The sequence below is a fragment of the Narcine bancroftii genome, chromosome 12 (genome assembly GCF_036971445.1).
Source record: "Narcine bancroftii isolate sNarBan1 chromosome 12, sNarBan1.hap1, whole genome shotgun sequence".
Classification (NCBI taxonomy): Eukaryota; Metazoa; Chordata; class Chondrichthyes; order Torpediniformes; family Narcinidae; genus Narcine; species Narcine bancroftii.
The window spans coordinates 15,460,973-15,475,222 of record NC_091480.1 but is presented as its reverse complement, the minus strand read 5'-3'; the positions used below and the strand labels follow the sequence as shown (position 1 = coordinate 15,475,222).

Genomic DNA, 14,250 nt, shown 5'->3' with positions numbered 1-14,250 from the left:
CTAAATAAGCATTTTTACATTTTTTTTTTAAAAACAGTCTATTAAACACACGCAAAGGCTAAAAAAATGCAGATTTTTTTCACTCCCTACTTGGACATAAAACAAGAAAAAGGAGAAATCTGTCTTTCCTCTTCTCTCCACAAGCGTATACCGTGGAAAATCATGGCAAATATGATATATATGTATAATATCTGAGATTCATCTTATGGAAATTATTTGTTTAAAACATCTATATTAAAAAAATCAATTGAAAACAAAAAAGGAATGCAGATTCTAGAAAAGTAACATCAAAGTACAAAATGCTGGAAATACCTAATTTACCAGTGTTAATATTTCATCCAATAATCTTTAACGAGTATCATCACCCTAAACGTCATCTCCAATTCTCTCCCTATTGAAATACCTGATCTGTTGAGCAGTAATGGAATTTGATCTGATCCATTGGCTAATAGGAGTGCGTTTCAGCAAATCCATCGTAAGTCGTCATGTCGGAAAAGAATACCGCACCTACCTTTTTAATAATTGAATTTTGAATACCTTTATTCCGCACTGAAAAAAAAACCATTCATGTGTACAGCTAAAAGCACCCTGGGCATGAAGAATGTATGAAGTATTCAATTAAAATTAATTGCTGGATGGCGAGGATACTAAAGCAACAGCGTCAACAGTTTAATCGCAAGCACGGGAACAGATCGGAATTTGAAAGTATGGATTTAAACCATCATAACCTCAACAATCGTAAGTTGGACCTGTACAATGTAACGCAAATATCTTATAGTAAACAGTTGCTTAAGTTTCAATTTTAAGAATCAATGTATGATTGGAAACTGGATTTTAGCAACCTTGTATGTTTGGTCCATTTGCATCCTTTTAATTGTAAAGAAGATCAATTCAGATAGTTACCTGCATCAACAAGCTTTGCGCAAACTCCAGGTTATGCAGCCTTTGGCTGTTCACGGCATTGGCCGTTGCAAACTTCGTGGCTAAAGCAGTCTCCTGTGAAAAGACAGCATGAAATTTTCTGAATAGTCAGGTGCAGAAAGTTACGTCTGCACTCCAGAAACTTAGTAACTTTAGAACATACTCCTGTTATTAGATGCAATTTGCAATCTAGAATAAAGATGGCTAGAATCCCAGTTAAAATATAACACAATGTAATTAAATCAATTGGGGCAGAAGTTTGTTCTCAGACATACAAGTTAAATGCACAACATAGTTGGGATTATCGGTTCAACTTCACTTCCAAACTGTAGTGAATAGAACCAAAATGAAATGGAACAATGCAAAACTAATCCACACTGGGAACAAGCAACTGAGTGAGAATTTCCTAAATACAGCTTGATAGTCAAATGTGTCAAATGTGTTTAAAATTACTTCATTTTGGTGTCTGAGACCCAAAGGTAAAATCTTGCATTATCCCAATAACAGAATTTCCTTGCAGCTGTTAATGACTAATTGTGCATTTTACATCAAACTGTGGCCTTGTAGAACAGACCAAAATAAACATACCTTCTTTTAATTAGCAAAATGGGACATTCTTAAAATCATATATAGGATCACCATGATCTCTCAGTCAATATCACACATCAGATTATCACATGTCTGGGCTTGAGTGCCTTGTGTGTAAATTGGCTGCAGTGTTTCCTACTGTACAATGTTGGCTTCCAAAGGTGTTTCATCGTCTTTCAAGCAGCTTTGGCTGTGTAGATTAAATCTTTTCAAATTTTAAATGTCATCTATCCAGTTAATATTTATAATCCTGAATAAAGGGCAGATATAAGGGGAGGACTGAATGGGGGACTCTAGGGATTCAGAATTGGAGTTATTGCCTTTGTTTCTAATTGATCAGAATCCGTTTTACTGTCATAAACGTGTGTCACAAAATGTGTTGTTTTGCGGCAGAGATTTTGTGCATTACAGGTGCAGAATGCAATAAATTACAGTTAGCAAAATTTCTTGTATTTGTCCCTGTGCTCCATAGATTTAAATTTGTAGTCAGTAATTCACATATGATTAAAGTACATATTCCAGATTTTATTCAAGGGTATTTGTGTACATTTTGGTTTGATCGTGTAGTACTTTTTATGCAGTTCCCCCATTTCAGGGCACCATAATGTTTGAGACATAGCAATGGTCTGTTTATTAAAGTAGTCCTGTTTAGTACTTTCTTGCATATCCTTGCATGCAATGACTGCTTGAAGTCTGTGTTTCATAGACATCACCAGGTGCTGAGCATCTTCTCTGGTGATGCTCTGCCAGGCTTCTACTGCAGCCATCTTCAGCTCTTGCTTGTTTCAGGGGGTTGTCCCCTTAAGTTTTCTCTTCAGCATATGGTAGGCATGTTCAATTGGATTTAGACTGAGTGACTAACTTTGCCATTCAAAAATTTTCCAGGTTTTACCTTTGGAAAAACTCCTTTGTTGTTTTAGCAATATGTTTGGGATCACTGTCTAATGAGTTTGGAGGCATTTATTCGAACATGAGCAGATAAGATGTTTCTGTACATCTCAGAATTCATTTTGCTACTGCCATTGGCGGTTGTATCATCAATGAAGATAAGCATGCCAGTATCCGTGGCAGCCATAAATGCCCAGGCCATAACACCCGCACAGCCATGTTTCACAGATGAAGTGGCATGCTTTGGATCTTGGGCAGTTCTTTTATGCCGCCACATTTTGCTCTTGCAATCACTCTAATACGGGTTAATCTTGGTCTCATCTGTCCACAAACCTTTTTCCAGGATTTTGCAGGTTCTTTTGAATACTTCTTGGCAACTGTAATCTGGCCATCCTGTTCCTGTGGCTAACTAGTGGTTTGCATCTTGCAGTGTAGCCTCTATATTTCTGTTCATTAAGTCTTCTGCTGAGTGTAGTCATTGACACATCCACATCTGCCTCCTGAAGACTGTTCCTGATCTGTTGGACACAGGATTTTTCTTCACTGTGATGAGAATTCTTCTGACATCAGCAGTGGAGTTCTTCCTTGGCCTACTTTTGCGATTACTGAGCTCACCTGTTCACTCTTTCTTAATGATGTTCCAAACTGTTGATTTTGAGTAATCGTAATGTTCATGCAATGTCTCTTACTGCTTTATTCTTGTTTTGCAGCCTCATAATGGCTTCTTTGAATTTCATTGCACAGCTCCTCTCATGTCGAAAAATAACAATTACAGGTTCCAAAGGTTGATCAAAAGCTTAAAAGGAAACCTTGCTCTCTTATTACCTGCACCAATGAAACAAGTAAACCTACCCAAGTAATCACAAACACCAAATGTCTCAAACATTATGGTGTAATTTCTACATGGTCAAACCAGAATGTACACAAATACTCCTTAAAAAATGAAATGTGCATTTTAATTAAATGTGAATTGTTTGATTACAAATTTAAAACTGTGGAGCTCCAGGGTAAATAAAGGAAAAAATAGCATCTTTGTCCCAAACATTATGGATGGCACTGTAAAAAGAGATTTAAAAAAAAGTGAGGTAGTGTCTGTGTTCATTGTCCATTCAGAAATCTGAAGGTGGAGGAGAAGAAGCTGGTTTTGTACCATTGTTTGGGCATTTTCATCCATGATATGGATAATAATGTGGTAAATTGGATCAGCAGGTTTGCCGATGACACAGTGAGGAATATTTTCAAAGTTTACAGGGGAATCTGGACCAACTGAGAAAATGGCAGATGGAATTTAATGCAGAAAAGTACGAGGTGATGCACTTTGGAAAAGCAAACCAAGGTAGGGCACGTAGGGCACTGAGGAATGTGGAGGAACAAAGGGATGTGAGAATTCAGAGACATAATTTCCTGAAAGTGGCATCACAAGTAGACAGGGTTGTGAAGAAATCTTTTGGCATTTTGGCCTTCATAAATCAAAGTACAGGTATTGAGTACAGATGTTATAGTGAGGTTGTATAAGACATTGGTGATGCCAAATTTGGAGTATTGCGTGCAGTTCTGGTAGCCAAACTACAGAAGGATATTAGTACGATTGAAAGAGTGCAGAAAAGATTTACTAGGATGTTGCCGAGTCTTTAGGAGTTGAGTTATAGGGAAAGATTAAACAGGTTAAGACTTTAATCCTTGGAGTGTGGAAGAATGAGGGGAGATTTGATAGAGGTTTACAAAATTATGAGAGGTATAGACAAAGTAAATGCATGTAGGCTCTTTCCATTTAGATTACGAGAGATAAATACAAGAGGACATGGGTTTAGGGTGAAAGGGGAAAGATTTAGGGGGAACCACTCAGAGAACAGTAGGAATGTGGAATGAGCTGCCATCTGGCATAAATGCAGGCTCAAGTTTTAAGAATAAATTGGATAGATACATGGATGGGAAAGGTCTGGAGGGTTATGGAATAGGAGCAGGGCAGTGGGACTAGCGAAATGATGGTCAGCACAGACTAGAAGGGCCAAATGCCTGCTTTTCTGTGCTGTAGCAATCAGGCTCCTGTATCTCCATCTTGATGCTGACAGTGAGAAGAAGGTATGGCCTGGGTGGTGAGGGTCCTTGATGAAAGAGGCCGGTTCTTGAGACACCACCTCTTAAAGGTGTCCTTAATGGAGTGAACGCTAAATCCCATGATGGCTTTGGCCAAGTTGACAACTCTCAGTAGCCTTTTCCTGTCCCATGTATTGGCACCTCCATATGTCATGCAACCTGTCAGAATGCTCTCCACAATACACCTGTAGACATCTTCAAGAGTCTTTGGTGACATACAAAATATAGCCGCTGGCGAGCCTTCTTCATGATTGTATTGATCTTCAGAGATGTTGACACCCAGGAATTTAAAGTTCTTTCTACCTTCTCCACTTCTGACCAGTTTGTGTTCTCCTGATTTCCCCTTCCTGAAGTCCACAATCAGTTTCTTAGTTTTGCTAATGTTGAGTGCAAGGTCGTTGTTGTGAACTAGCTGATCTACCTCCCTCCTGTATGCTTCCTCATTGCCATCTGTTATTCTACTAACAACAATGGTGTCATCAGAAAATTTGTTGATGGCATTTGAATTGTGCCTCACCACCCAGTCATGGGTGTAGAGAGAGTAGAGCAATGGGCTAAGCACGCATTCTTGAGGTGCTCCTGTGTTGATTGTCAGTGAGGAGGAGACGTTGATACCAATTTACGCTGACTGTGGTGTTCAGATAAGGATCCAGGAGCAGTGGTCCAGGTTTTGAAGCTTGCTGATCAGTACTGAGGGAATGATGGTGTTGAAAGCTGAGCTGTAATCGATGAAAAGCAGTGTGATGTACGATTTGCTATTGTCCAGGTGAGTGGAGAGCCATGAGATTGCATCTGCGTGGAACGATTCTGGTAGTAGGCAAATTGCAGTGGGTCCTGGTCTTGCATGCTAGTTAACTCCAGCCTTGACCATCCTCTTCAAAGCATTTAATTTCAGCAGATGTGAGTGCTAACTATGGGATAGTTATTGAGGGAGCTCAGCTGATTTGGGATCAGAAACGGACTGCAGATTTATAGATGCCTCCAAACTTGGAAGAGGTAGTAATATCAAAATTGGCTGGCCTAAGAGTTGTAGAATGTCTGAACAGACGAAACCGTGGCAAATAAAATTATCACAAACTAGTCTAAAATAATGGGAGGAGAAAATTGTTCTCAATTACATTTTGTAAACCCTGCAACGGCACCAGGACCAGCTTGCTCTTAGATTTTATTCACTTCAGGGGAAACAAATTTTGGAAGGTTTAGAAGTTAACCACAATGGATTGTCAAAGAATTTCCAGGCATCTTTTGCACAAAATCCTATGTATGAAACCTCTTTATTTAATTCAGATATCTAAAGCTTATTTTTGATTAGTTGCACTACAATATTTATATTGGTAATTGTAAATTGTCTTTAGTTGCCTGGCTTGAACTGAACTGCTGTTTCCAAATCTAATTGCCTGAAGAAACAATCAAATGAAGGCATCCCCGTTCTGTATTTGAATTACACATGGTAACATTGTAAAATAATTACCTCATCTTTAACTTTGTCAGCCGCTGAAGTGAATCTTGCTTTTTTGGAAGATGTCTGAGCACTCTCCGGTTGGACCAATGACTTAAACATCTCAGCCTCAAGTTCGTAATCCTGTGATCAGACCATGAGGGGAAAAAAGAGAGAAAAAAAGCTATTCTTACTTATCCTGTAAAACTTCAATAATCAGCTTTCCTATTCATCAAATTCCTGATGGTTTGGCGTCTGATCCACCAAAGTCCAATTTACCATATCAGGACCTGTGGACCTATCCAATGACGTTCTTTAAAAGACTCCTCCTTAATCTGCCCTAGAATCTCAGCATTCCCTTCCATCACCTTTCTATCCTTAGTGAACTCCAATGCAAATTACTCATGTATCTCTGCTCACTTCCCCTGGTTCCAGGCATACATTCCCTCTTGTGACCTTAAATAATCCTACCTTCTACTGAGTTACCCTCTTGTATTTTACACATTTTTAAAAATGCCTTAGTCCTTCTCACCAGCAACATTTCATGGCTCCCTCTAGCCCTTCTGATTCCCTGTTTAGGTTCTTTCCTGCTTCCTTTATGTACTTGCACATTAGCTTTCAGGGAATTGTGTACAACAACATCCAGGATCCTTTGGTTATTAACATTTCTGAATATCTGACCGCGTCAAAAAAAAAAACCCAGTTTTGTCTCTTATTCTGAACTTAGTCAGGGATAAGTGAAGAGAGAATCTGGAGGGACTCCGGAAGCATCCATAGATAGAAATAGTCCATTAATGTTTCAGGTCAGGACCCTTTACTGAGACTTATTGACTGATTGTTTCTCTCCAGGGATGCTGCCTGTCCTGTTGAGCACCTCCAGCATCTCTTTGTTTTCTCCAAGTTCCAGCAGTTTCTATATTTTTGTCTTAGTCAAAAAAATACTTCTGGTTATAAATGATCTTCAAACCATAAAAGGTAACTAACGTTTCAATATGAAGAACCCAACACAAACAGACCTATTATTTACCTCTGCCAGCCTGATCTTGCTGACAGCTCTCTACTCACTATACCAGTATCTTGCTGCCTAATTCCTTACCTTAGCTGCATCCTGATACTGCTGTGCATTATTGGTAACCTTGGTCAGTTCTGGTTCTTTGTTGGTAATGTCATTTAAAACACGCTGTTTTGAAATGAGAGAATAAAATTAAAGTTAATGTTGTATTATCCAAATCTCATGAATGATTTGCTTAGTTAATAAACAGACTGACTAAACTGCAAGGAAGGATGTGCCCAACATCAGGATCCTGACTGAGTGGTGACATGGATCCATTCCAGTCCACCTATCGTAGTAACAGGTCTATGGTGAATGCCATTTCGCTGGCTCTACACAAAGCCCTGGAACACCTGGACAGCAGACACACACATCAGGATGCTATTAATCGACTACAATTCGGCATTTAACGCCATCATCCCCTCAAAACTGACACCCCACTGTGTAAATGGATCATGGATTTCCTCCCCTCCAGACACAATCTCCATCAGTACTGGAGCACCACAGGGCTGTGTTCTTAGGCCCCTGTTCTACTCACTTTACATCTATGACTGTGTAGCTCAGTACATCAATAAATTTGCTGATACCATGGTGGTAGGTTGTATAAAGGAAGGGGCTGGAGATTGAAAACATGGCTGAATGGTGCACCAACAACAACCTTGCACTCAATGTCACCAAAAACTAAGGAGCTGTTATTGACTTCAGGAAAGGAGAGCCAGAGGTCGACAATCCAATGATCATTGGGGGATCAGAGGTGGAGAGGGTAAGCAAATTTAAGTCCTTAAGTCCTCACCATCTCGGAGGATCTTTCTTAGACCCTCAGACACCTGTAATCAAGTTGGTAAACTCTTGCACCCAAGTACTTGAGCCCCCCCCCCATCTATAGTTCAAACAACCAATTAAATACACATTTGCAGATGCTGCATTTTCTGTTGAGAAACCACTTTGTTTTTGCATTTCTTTTCGAAAGATAAGCTGAAATAATTGATAATACAGTAAAATTCCCATTATCCAGAATTCAAGCAACTGGAAAAATAGCAGAAAGTAAATAGGTGAAAAAATGTGTTCAAAATTAGCATCCCTCACAGTCAGTTTGCCTATCATGCACCATGCAATCTCAAGCAACCGGAAAATTCACTTATCCGGCATCCACCAATCCCCATAGGTCCCCGATACTGTTTTTATTAACTTCAGTCATTGAACTCAGTACCATTTGATTCTTCAGCTTATTATCAATGGTTTTGGCGCTGTCTGTTTCCCGTGGCTCATAGTTTGGTATGTTAGAGAGCCAGCTGTCCAAAACATCACTACCATTCCGGAATGTGGAATATGCATTCTTGGCCTTCTGCAGGTTTTCAATCCTGATACACAGGAGACAGGAAAATTAAAATAATTCAGTCATGTGCTTGTGTTATTAAATTTCCTCTCATTTCACTCATGAAAGATGTAAAGAGAACATGGCACTTTTAAGATTTAAACCAAATGCCCTGAATGAGTGCACTAACTTCTTTAGTCAACAGAAATGTTATCTGAAGACTGGCCAATACAGGAATGTACATGCTGGCCCTCAAATATCAGATTCCTTCACAACCAAAGTAAATGTTGCCCTGGCAATTCAATTAGGTCATATATGTAACTATTATGTCGAGCAGGCAGGACAAGAGAAGAATGGTTCCCTTCCTTTGGTTAATTCTATTCCAGCCTAGGAGTAAAATAGAATCAAAGGACCTTTATCTCACACCCTTAAGATCTCCTGCAGTAATTCAATTATCCAGACATATTCATTTTTTTTTAAAAAATGTTACCATTACAAGGGTAAGCACAACGCTGGAGAGACTCAGGATGTCAAACCGTGTCCTTTATATAGCAAGGATAAAGGTACATAACCAATATTTCGGGCTTTATTTTTGTGTTTTTACTTCAACCACAGTGTCTGCAGACTTTTGTGCTTTATTATAACTAGGAATGAATATCCTTGTAATGGTAAACTATCAGTAAAGGCTAAGAATCCTAATCCAGTTAAGGATGAGAATTCATAACCCTAACCCTAATGTACCCATGCGTATTCACTCCATTTACCAGCACATGATCTGTACCCTCCTCTTCTTCTTCAAGTCATGAGAGTGCCTGTCTCCTTCACCCTCTTGGGCAGTGCAGTCCAAATTCCAACCTCTTTCTGAGTGAAACGATTTCTCCTCTCAACTTCTTCTGCCTTACTCTGAACCTATGTCCTCTAAGTCTGTGCCCCTCAATGTTGTACACCTCCGCCAAGTTCCCTCCAGCCTCCTCCATTGCAAGGTTGTCAAATTGAAACAAGACCTCTATTTCTCTCTACTGACTAACCTACTGAGTATTCCCAAACATTTTAACTTTGGTTCTCCTGTGTACTATTGAGAAAATGCAGGACGGTCAGGAGCGCTGTCTTTGTGAAGATTTATTAAATCAGGGCCACACCTGCTCTTTCAGTTCAAAAACAGGTTTCATTTTGCTGTGTGAGAATGTCTGTGAGTGAACAGCAAAAACTAACCGCCGGTCCAGTTGGTTGTTGAGGTTGTCGTAGCGTTGGTTGAGATTTTTCACCTCCGTATCCTGGCGCTCCACATCTGGGCAGTGCTCGTGAAAGTTGTTGGCCAGCATATTGCAGGATCTCTTCACTGAATTCAGATTCTGTTCTGCGTCCTGCAGGATTGGTTTCTTGGATGCGAGCTCAGAGCGCATGGCCTTTCACAACAATAATAAAAACAAGAATAATTAAATACAACTGAAGAGCAGAAAAAGATCAAGGAGTGGTTTGATTGTCTACAGCTTTCTCACCCAATTCTAATCTGAAGGTGATGTCACAGCTGTCGTTGGACAAACCCGGGGGATAGCAAAAAAACCAGCAGGTTCTATGTGATAAGTCTGCAGAAGGAAGACTACCTCATTACATGAACTTCAGCCAGGATTAAAATTAAAAGAGATGATATACAATGAAAAGATGGAGATGTAATTAAATCAAGAGGATTGAAAGCAATTACAATCCAAGGAAATCCAAAGTGGATTGTGGTGAAGTGTTGCCTGGTTTGGGGAATTTAGAACAAGGAAGGAAACAGTTGACAATGTATTGTAATGTCCTGCGCACGAGAATTGGTAATTATACTAACTGGATTTAGGAGAGAAAAGGCATAAAGTTAGGCTACTAAAGTGTGTGGATTAAAATAGTGAATTTCTCCAGGGAGAAGATTTTTAGATTAAAACGGGAATGAGCAAGCAATGACATTGAGAGATTGGAAGGGCGACTTCTCGACAGTTTCTCTGGAGAAAGTTATCCAGGCCGCTCTGCCTTTGGAATTGGAGCACTCACTTCCAGTTCTTGCTTCTTGGAATCGAGTCCCCAGTTGCTATCTGGAATTGTTTGATCCTTTATCAGCTTCTTTTCAAATTCTGACAGTGTGTTTCTGCCTTTCTCTAGAGTGTTCTCCAGCTTGTTTACCGCCTGAGCTCTATGAAAAATCACATGTTAGTACGTTTGTGGGACTGAAGATCACATAAAATACAAACTAGCATCAAGTTCATGAATAAACAAAAACCTAACTGGTGGTGTTTCTCAACATCATGAAACCATCGATATTCGTGCCCAAGATGGTGGCACCCATGTATGGCAGAAGAACATGAGGAGTTGCACACTCTGGGGGATCAGAGGCACCAGGACATCTCCCACTGAGGAGGAGGAACCTGGGAGATGACCCTACAAGGAAGGAGACCCTACAAGGAAGGAGACCCTACAAGGAAGGAGACCCTACAAGGAAGGAGACCCTACAAGGAAGGAGACCCTACAAGGAAGGAGACCCTACAAGGAAGGAGACCCTACAAGGAAGGAGACCCTACAAGGAAGGAGACCCTACAAGGAAGGAGACCCTACAAGGAAGGAGACCCTACAAGGAAGGAGACCCTACAAGGAAGGAGACCCTACAAGGAAGGAGACCCTACAAGGAAGGAGACCCTACAAGGAAGGAGACCCTACAAGGAAGGAGACCCTACAAGGAAGGAGACCCTACAAGGAAGGAGACCCTACAAGGAAGGAGACCCTACAAGGAAGGAGACCCTACAAGGAAGGAGACCCTACAAGGAAGGAGACCCTACAAGGAAGGAGACCCTACAAGGAAGGAGACCCTACAAGGAAGGAGACCCTACAAGGAAGGAGACCCTACAAGGAAGGAGACCCTACAAGGAAGGAGACCCTACAAGGAAGGAGACCCTACAAGGAAGGAGACCCTACAAGGAAGGAGACCCTACAAGGAAGGAGACCCTACAAGGAAGGAGACCCTACAAGGAAGGAGACCCTACAAGGAAGGAGACCCTACAAGGAAGGAGACCCTACAAGGAAGGAGACCCTACAAGGAAGGAGACCCTACAAGGAAGGAGACCCTACAAGGAAGGAGACCCTACAAGGAAGGAGACCCTACAAGGAAGGAGACCCTACAAGGAAGGAGACCCTACAAGGAAGGAGACCCTACAAGGAAGGAGACCCTACAAGGAAGGAGACCCTACAAGGAAGGAGACCCTACAAGGAAGGAGACCCTACAAGGAAGGAGACCCTACAAGGAAGGAGACCCTACAAGGAAGGAGACCCTACAAGGAAGGAGACCCTACAAGGAAGGAGACCCTACAAGGAAGGAGACCCTACAAGGAAGGAGACCCTACAAGGAAGGAGACCCTACAAGGAAGGAGACCCTACAAGGAAGGAGACCCTACAAGGAAGGAGACCCTACAAGGAAGGAGACCCTACAAGGAAGGAGACCCTACAAGGAAGGAGACCCTACAAGGAAGGAGACCCTACAAGGAAGGAGACCCTACAAGGAAGGAGACCCTACAAGGAAGGAGACCCTACAAGGAAGGAGACCCTACAAGGAAGGAGACCCTACAAGGAAGGAGACCCTACAAGGAAGGAGACCCTACAAGGAAGGAGACCCTACAAGGAAGGAGACCCTACAAGGAAGGAGACCCTACAAGGAAGGAGACCCTACAAGGAAGGAGACCCTACAAGGAAGGAGACCCTACAAGGAAGGAGACCCTACAAGGAAGGAGACCCTACAAGGAAGGAGACCCTACAAGGAAGGAGACCCTACAAGGAAGGAGACCCTACAAGGAAGGAGACCCTACAAGGAAGGAGACCCTACAAGGAAGGAGACCCTACAAGGAAGGAGACCCTACAAGGAAGGAGACCCTACAAGGAAGGAGACCCTACAAGGAAGGAGACCCTACAAGGAAGGAGACCCTACAAGGAAGGAGACCCTACAAGGAAGGAGACCCTACAAGGAAGGAGACCCTACAAGGAAGGAGACCCTACAAGGAAGGAGACCCTACAAGGAAGGAGACCCTACAAGGAAGGAGACCCTACAAGGAAGGAGACCCTACAAGGAAGGAGACCCTACAAGGAAGGAGACCCTACAAGGAAGGAGACCCTACAAGGAAGGAGACCCTACAAGGAAGGAGACCCTACAAGGAAGGAGACCCTACAAGGAAGGAGACCCTACAAGGAAGGAGACCCTACAAGGAAGGAGACCCTACAAGGAAGGAGACCCTACAAGGAAGGAGACCCTACAAGGAAGGAGACCCTACAGGAAGGAGACCCTACAAGGAAGGAGACCCTACAAGGAAGGAGACCCTACAAGGAAGGAGACCCTACAAGGAAGGAGACCCTACAAGGAAGGAGACCACAGCAGAGGACCAGCAAGGTGCTCAGAGACCAAAGGACTCACATCAGATGGAGAGCTGCTGGGGACTGGCTCATGGGAACCAGGGGCCAATAATGGCTCCAGAAAGGCCCTTGGGCACTGAAAGTTTCCTAATCGTATTCAAGGTTCAAATCTTGGAGCTCCTGCTGAGATTGCAGGAGGCGGATCCACGGACACTCAGTCTCTGAAGGGACCCTCTTCTGCTTCTTCATCCCTTATTGTTGGGGGGTGCTGGGCAGTGCTAGTGGCATTACTTTATGTGCCTTCGTGGCAGCCAAATATTGACGGGTTTTGTGGATTATTACATGAGTACATGACAATAAAGGCATAAATTTAGACATATGCACCACAGTAACAGGCCCTATCAGTTCAGGAGCCCATGCCACCCAATTACAACCCAGTATGTTTTAAATGGTGGGAGGAAACCCACACAGACACGGGGAGAACATACAACCTCCTTACAGAGAGTATCGGATTCGAACTCCGGTTGCTGCACTGTAACAGCATTGCGCCAACTGCTATGCTGATCTTGCTGCCTGGATAGCCCATCATGTGTATGTCAGCCCTCAGAGCACACGATTAGTTCCCCCACTTATCCCCTCTCATGCCCATCAGCACCCTGTTAATATTCTTTTGGCAAGTTACAGGAGCCAATTAACCTTGCAGTGCATCTTTAGGATGTTAGAGGAAACTGGAGCACCTGCAGGAGAACTATGGACCATCTGGAGGAAGTGCAGACTCATGCAAATAGCACTGGAGGCCAGGGTTGAACCTGCAATGTAACTATCCTATGTTTGCCCTATGATCTGGAGAGAACACTTCAGTGATGTTCAGAGATGTCCCATAATCTATGGAGAAAGCATCAATGCAACATCACATGTTACTTACTTCTCTTCGGAGCTGTTGAGCAGGAGGTTAACTTGGTCAAACTTCTTGTTTGTGTCATCCAACTTATTGCGTAGTTGAGGTGCTCCAGCGACCTGTGGATTCTGTTGAAGGAAATTCTGGCACTCTCTTTCTTTTGACATCTTTGCTATTTCAATTTGGCCAATTGAACCATTGATGTTCTGGAGAGAAATTAATTTTAAAGAACCAATTCATTTTTGCACATATTTCCAAAGTATTTATCCACTTAAAGCAAAATATGAAAAGTCAACCTCCTCACCACCTTTAACTCCCATTGGATCTATTCAGTGCCAAGTCAAGTCGTTATTATCTGATTGCAAAAGTGCAACCTCGATCCAAAACTCACAGACACACAACCAGACATAATACATATACAAACAATACACATGCAGTATTCATCTATACAACAAAATAAATAAATTTGTTTCATGAATATGAGAGTCTCAGAGGATGAATGTTAGCAGCTCCTTTGGTTGTTCAGTATTCTTACTGCCCGTGGCAAGAAGCTGTTCCTCAGCCTGGTGGTGCTGGCTCTGATCCACCTGTCTCTCTTCCCCGAAGGGAGCAGCTGAAAGAGCCGCATGTGGGGTGGAAGGGTCCTGGATAATTTTGCACACCCTCTTCAGACAACAATCCCAGTAGAT

At 42.2% G+C, this 14,250-nt stretch overlaps 1 protein-coding gene across 2 annotated transcripts in view; it reads right to left on the bottom strand.

The window, feature by feature from the left end:
• The window catches only part of ppl (periplakin), a 127,421-nt gene that overhangs the window by 5,264 nt on the left and 107,907 nt on the right, over nt 1-14,250 (bottom strand). For both annotated transcript variants that reach the window (XM_069906098.1, XM_069906100.1), the window contains exons 16-22: nt 13,589-13,767; nt 10,327-10,465; nt 9,511-9,704; nt 8,194-8,344; nt 7,029-7,112; nt 5,966-6,076; nt 904-996 (exon numbers count right to left, since the gene is read on the bottom strand). In XM_069906098.1, coding sequence (XP_069762199.1) covers nt 904-996; nt 5,966-6,076; nt 7,029-7,112; nt 8,194-8,344; nt 9,511-9,704; nt 10,327-10,465; nt 13,589-13,767 — 951 coding nt within the window. The remainder of the gene's footprint in view (nt 1-903; nt 997-5,965; nt 6,077-7,028; nt 7,113-8,193; nt 8,345-9,510; nt 9,705-10,326; nt 10,466-13,588; nt 13,768-14,250) is intronic.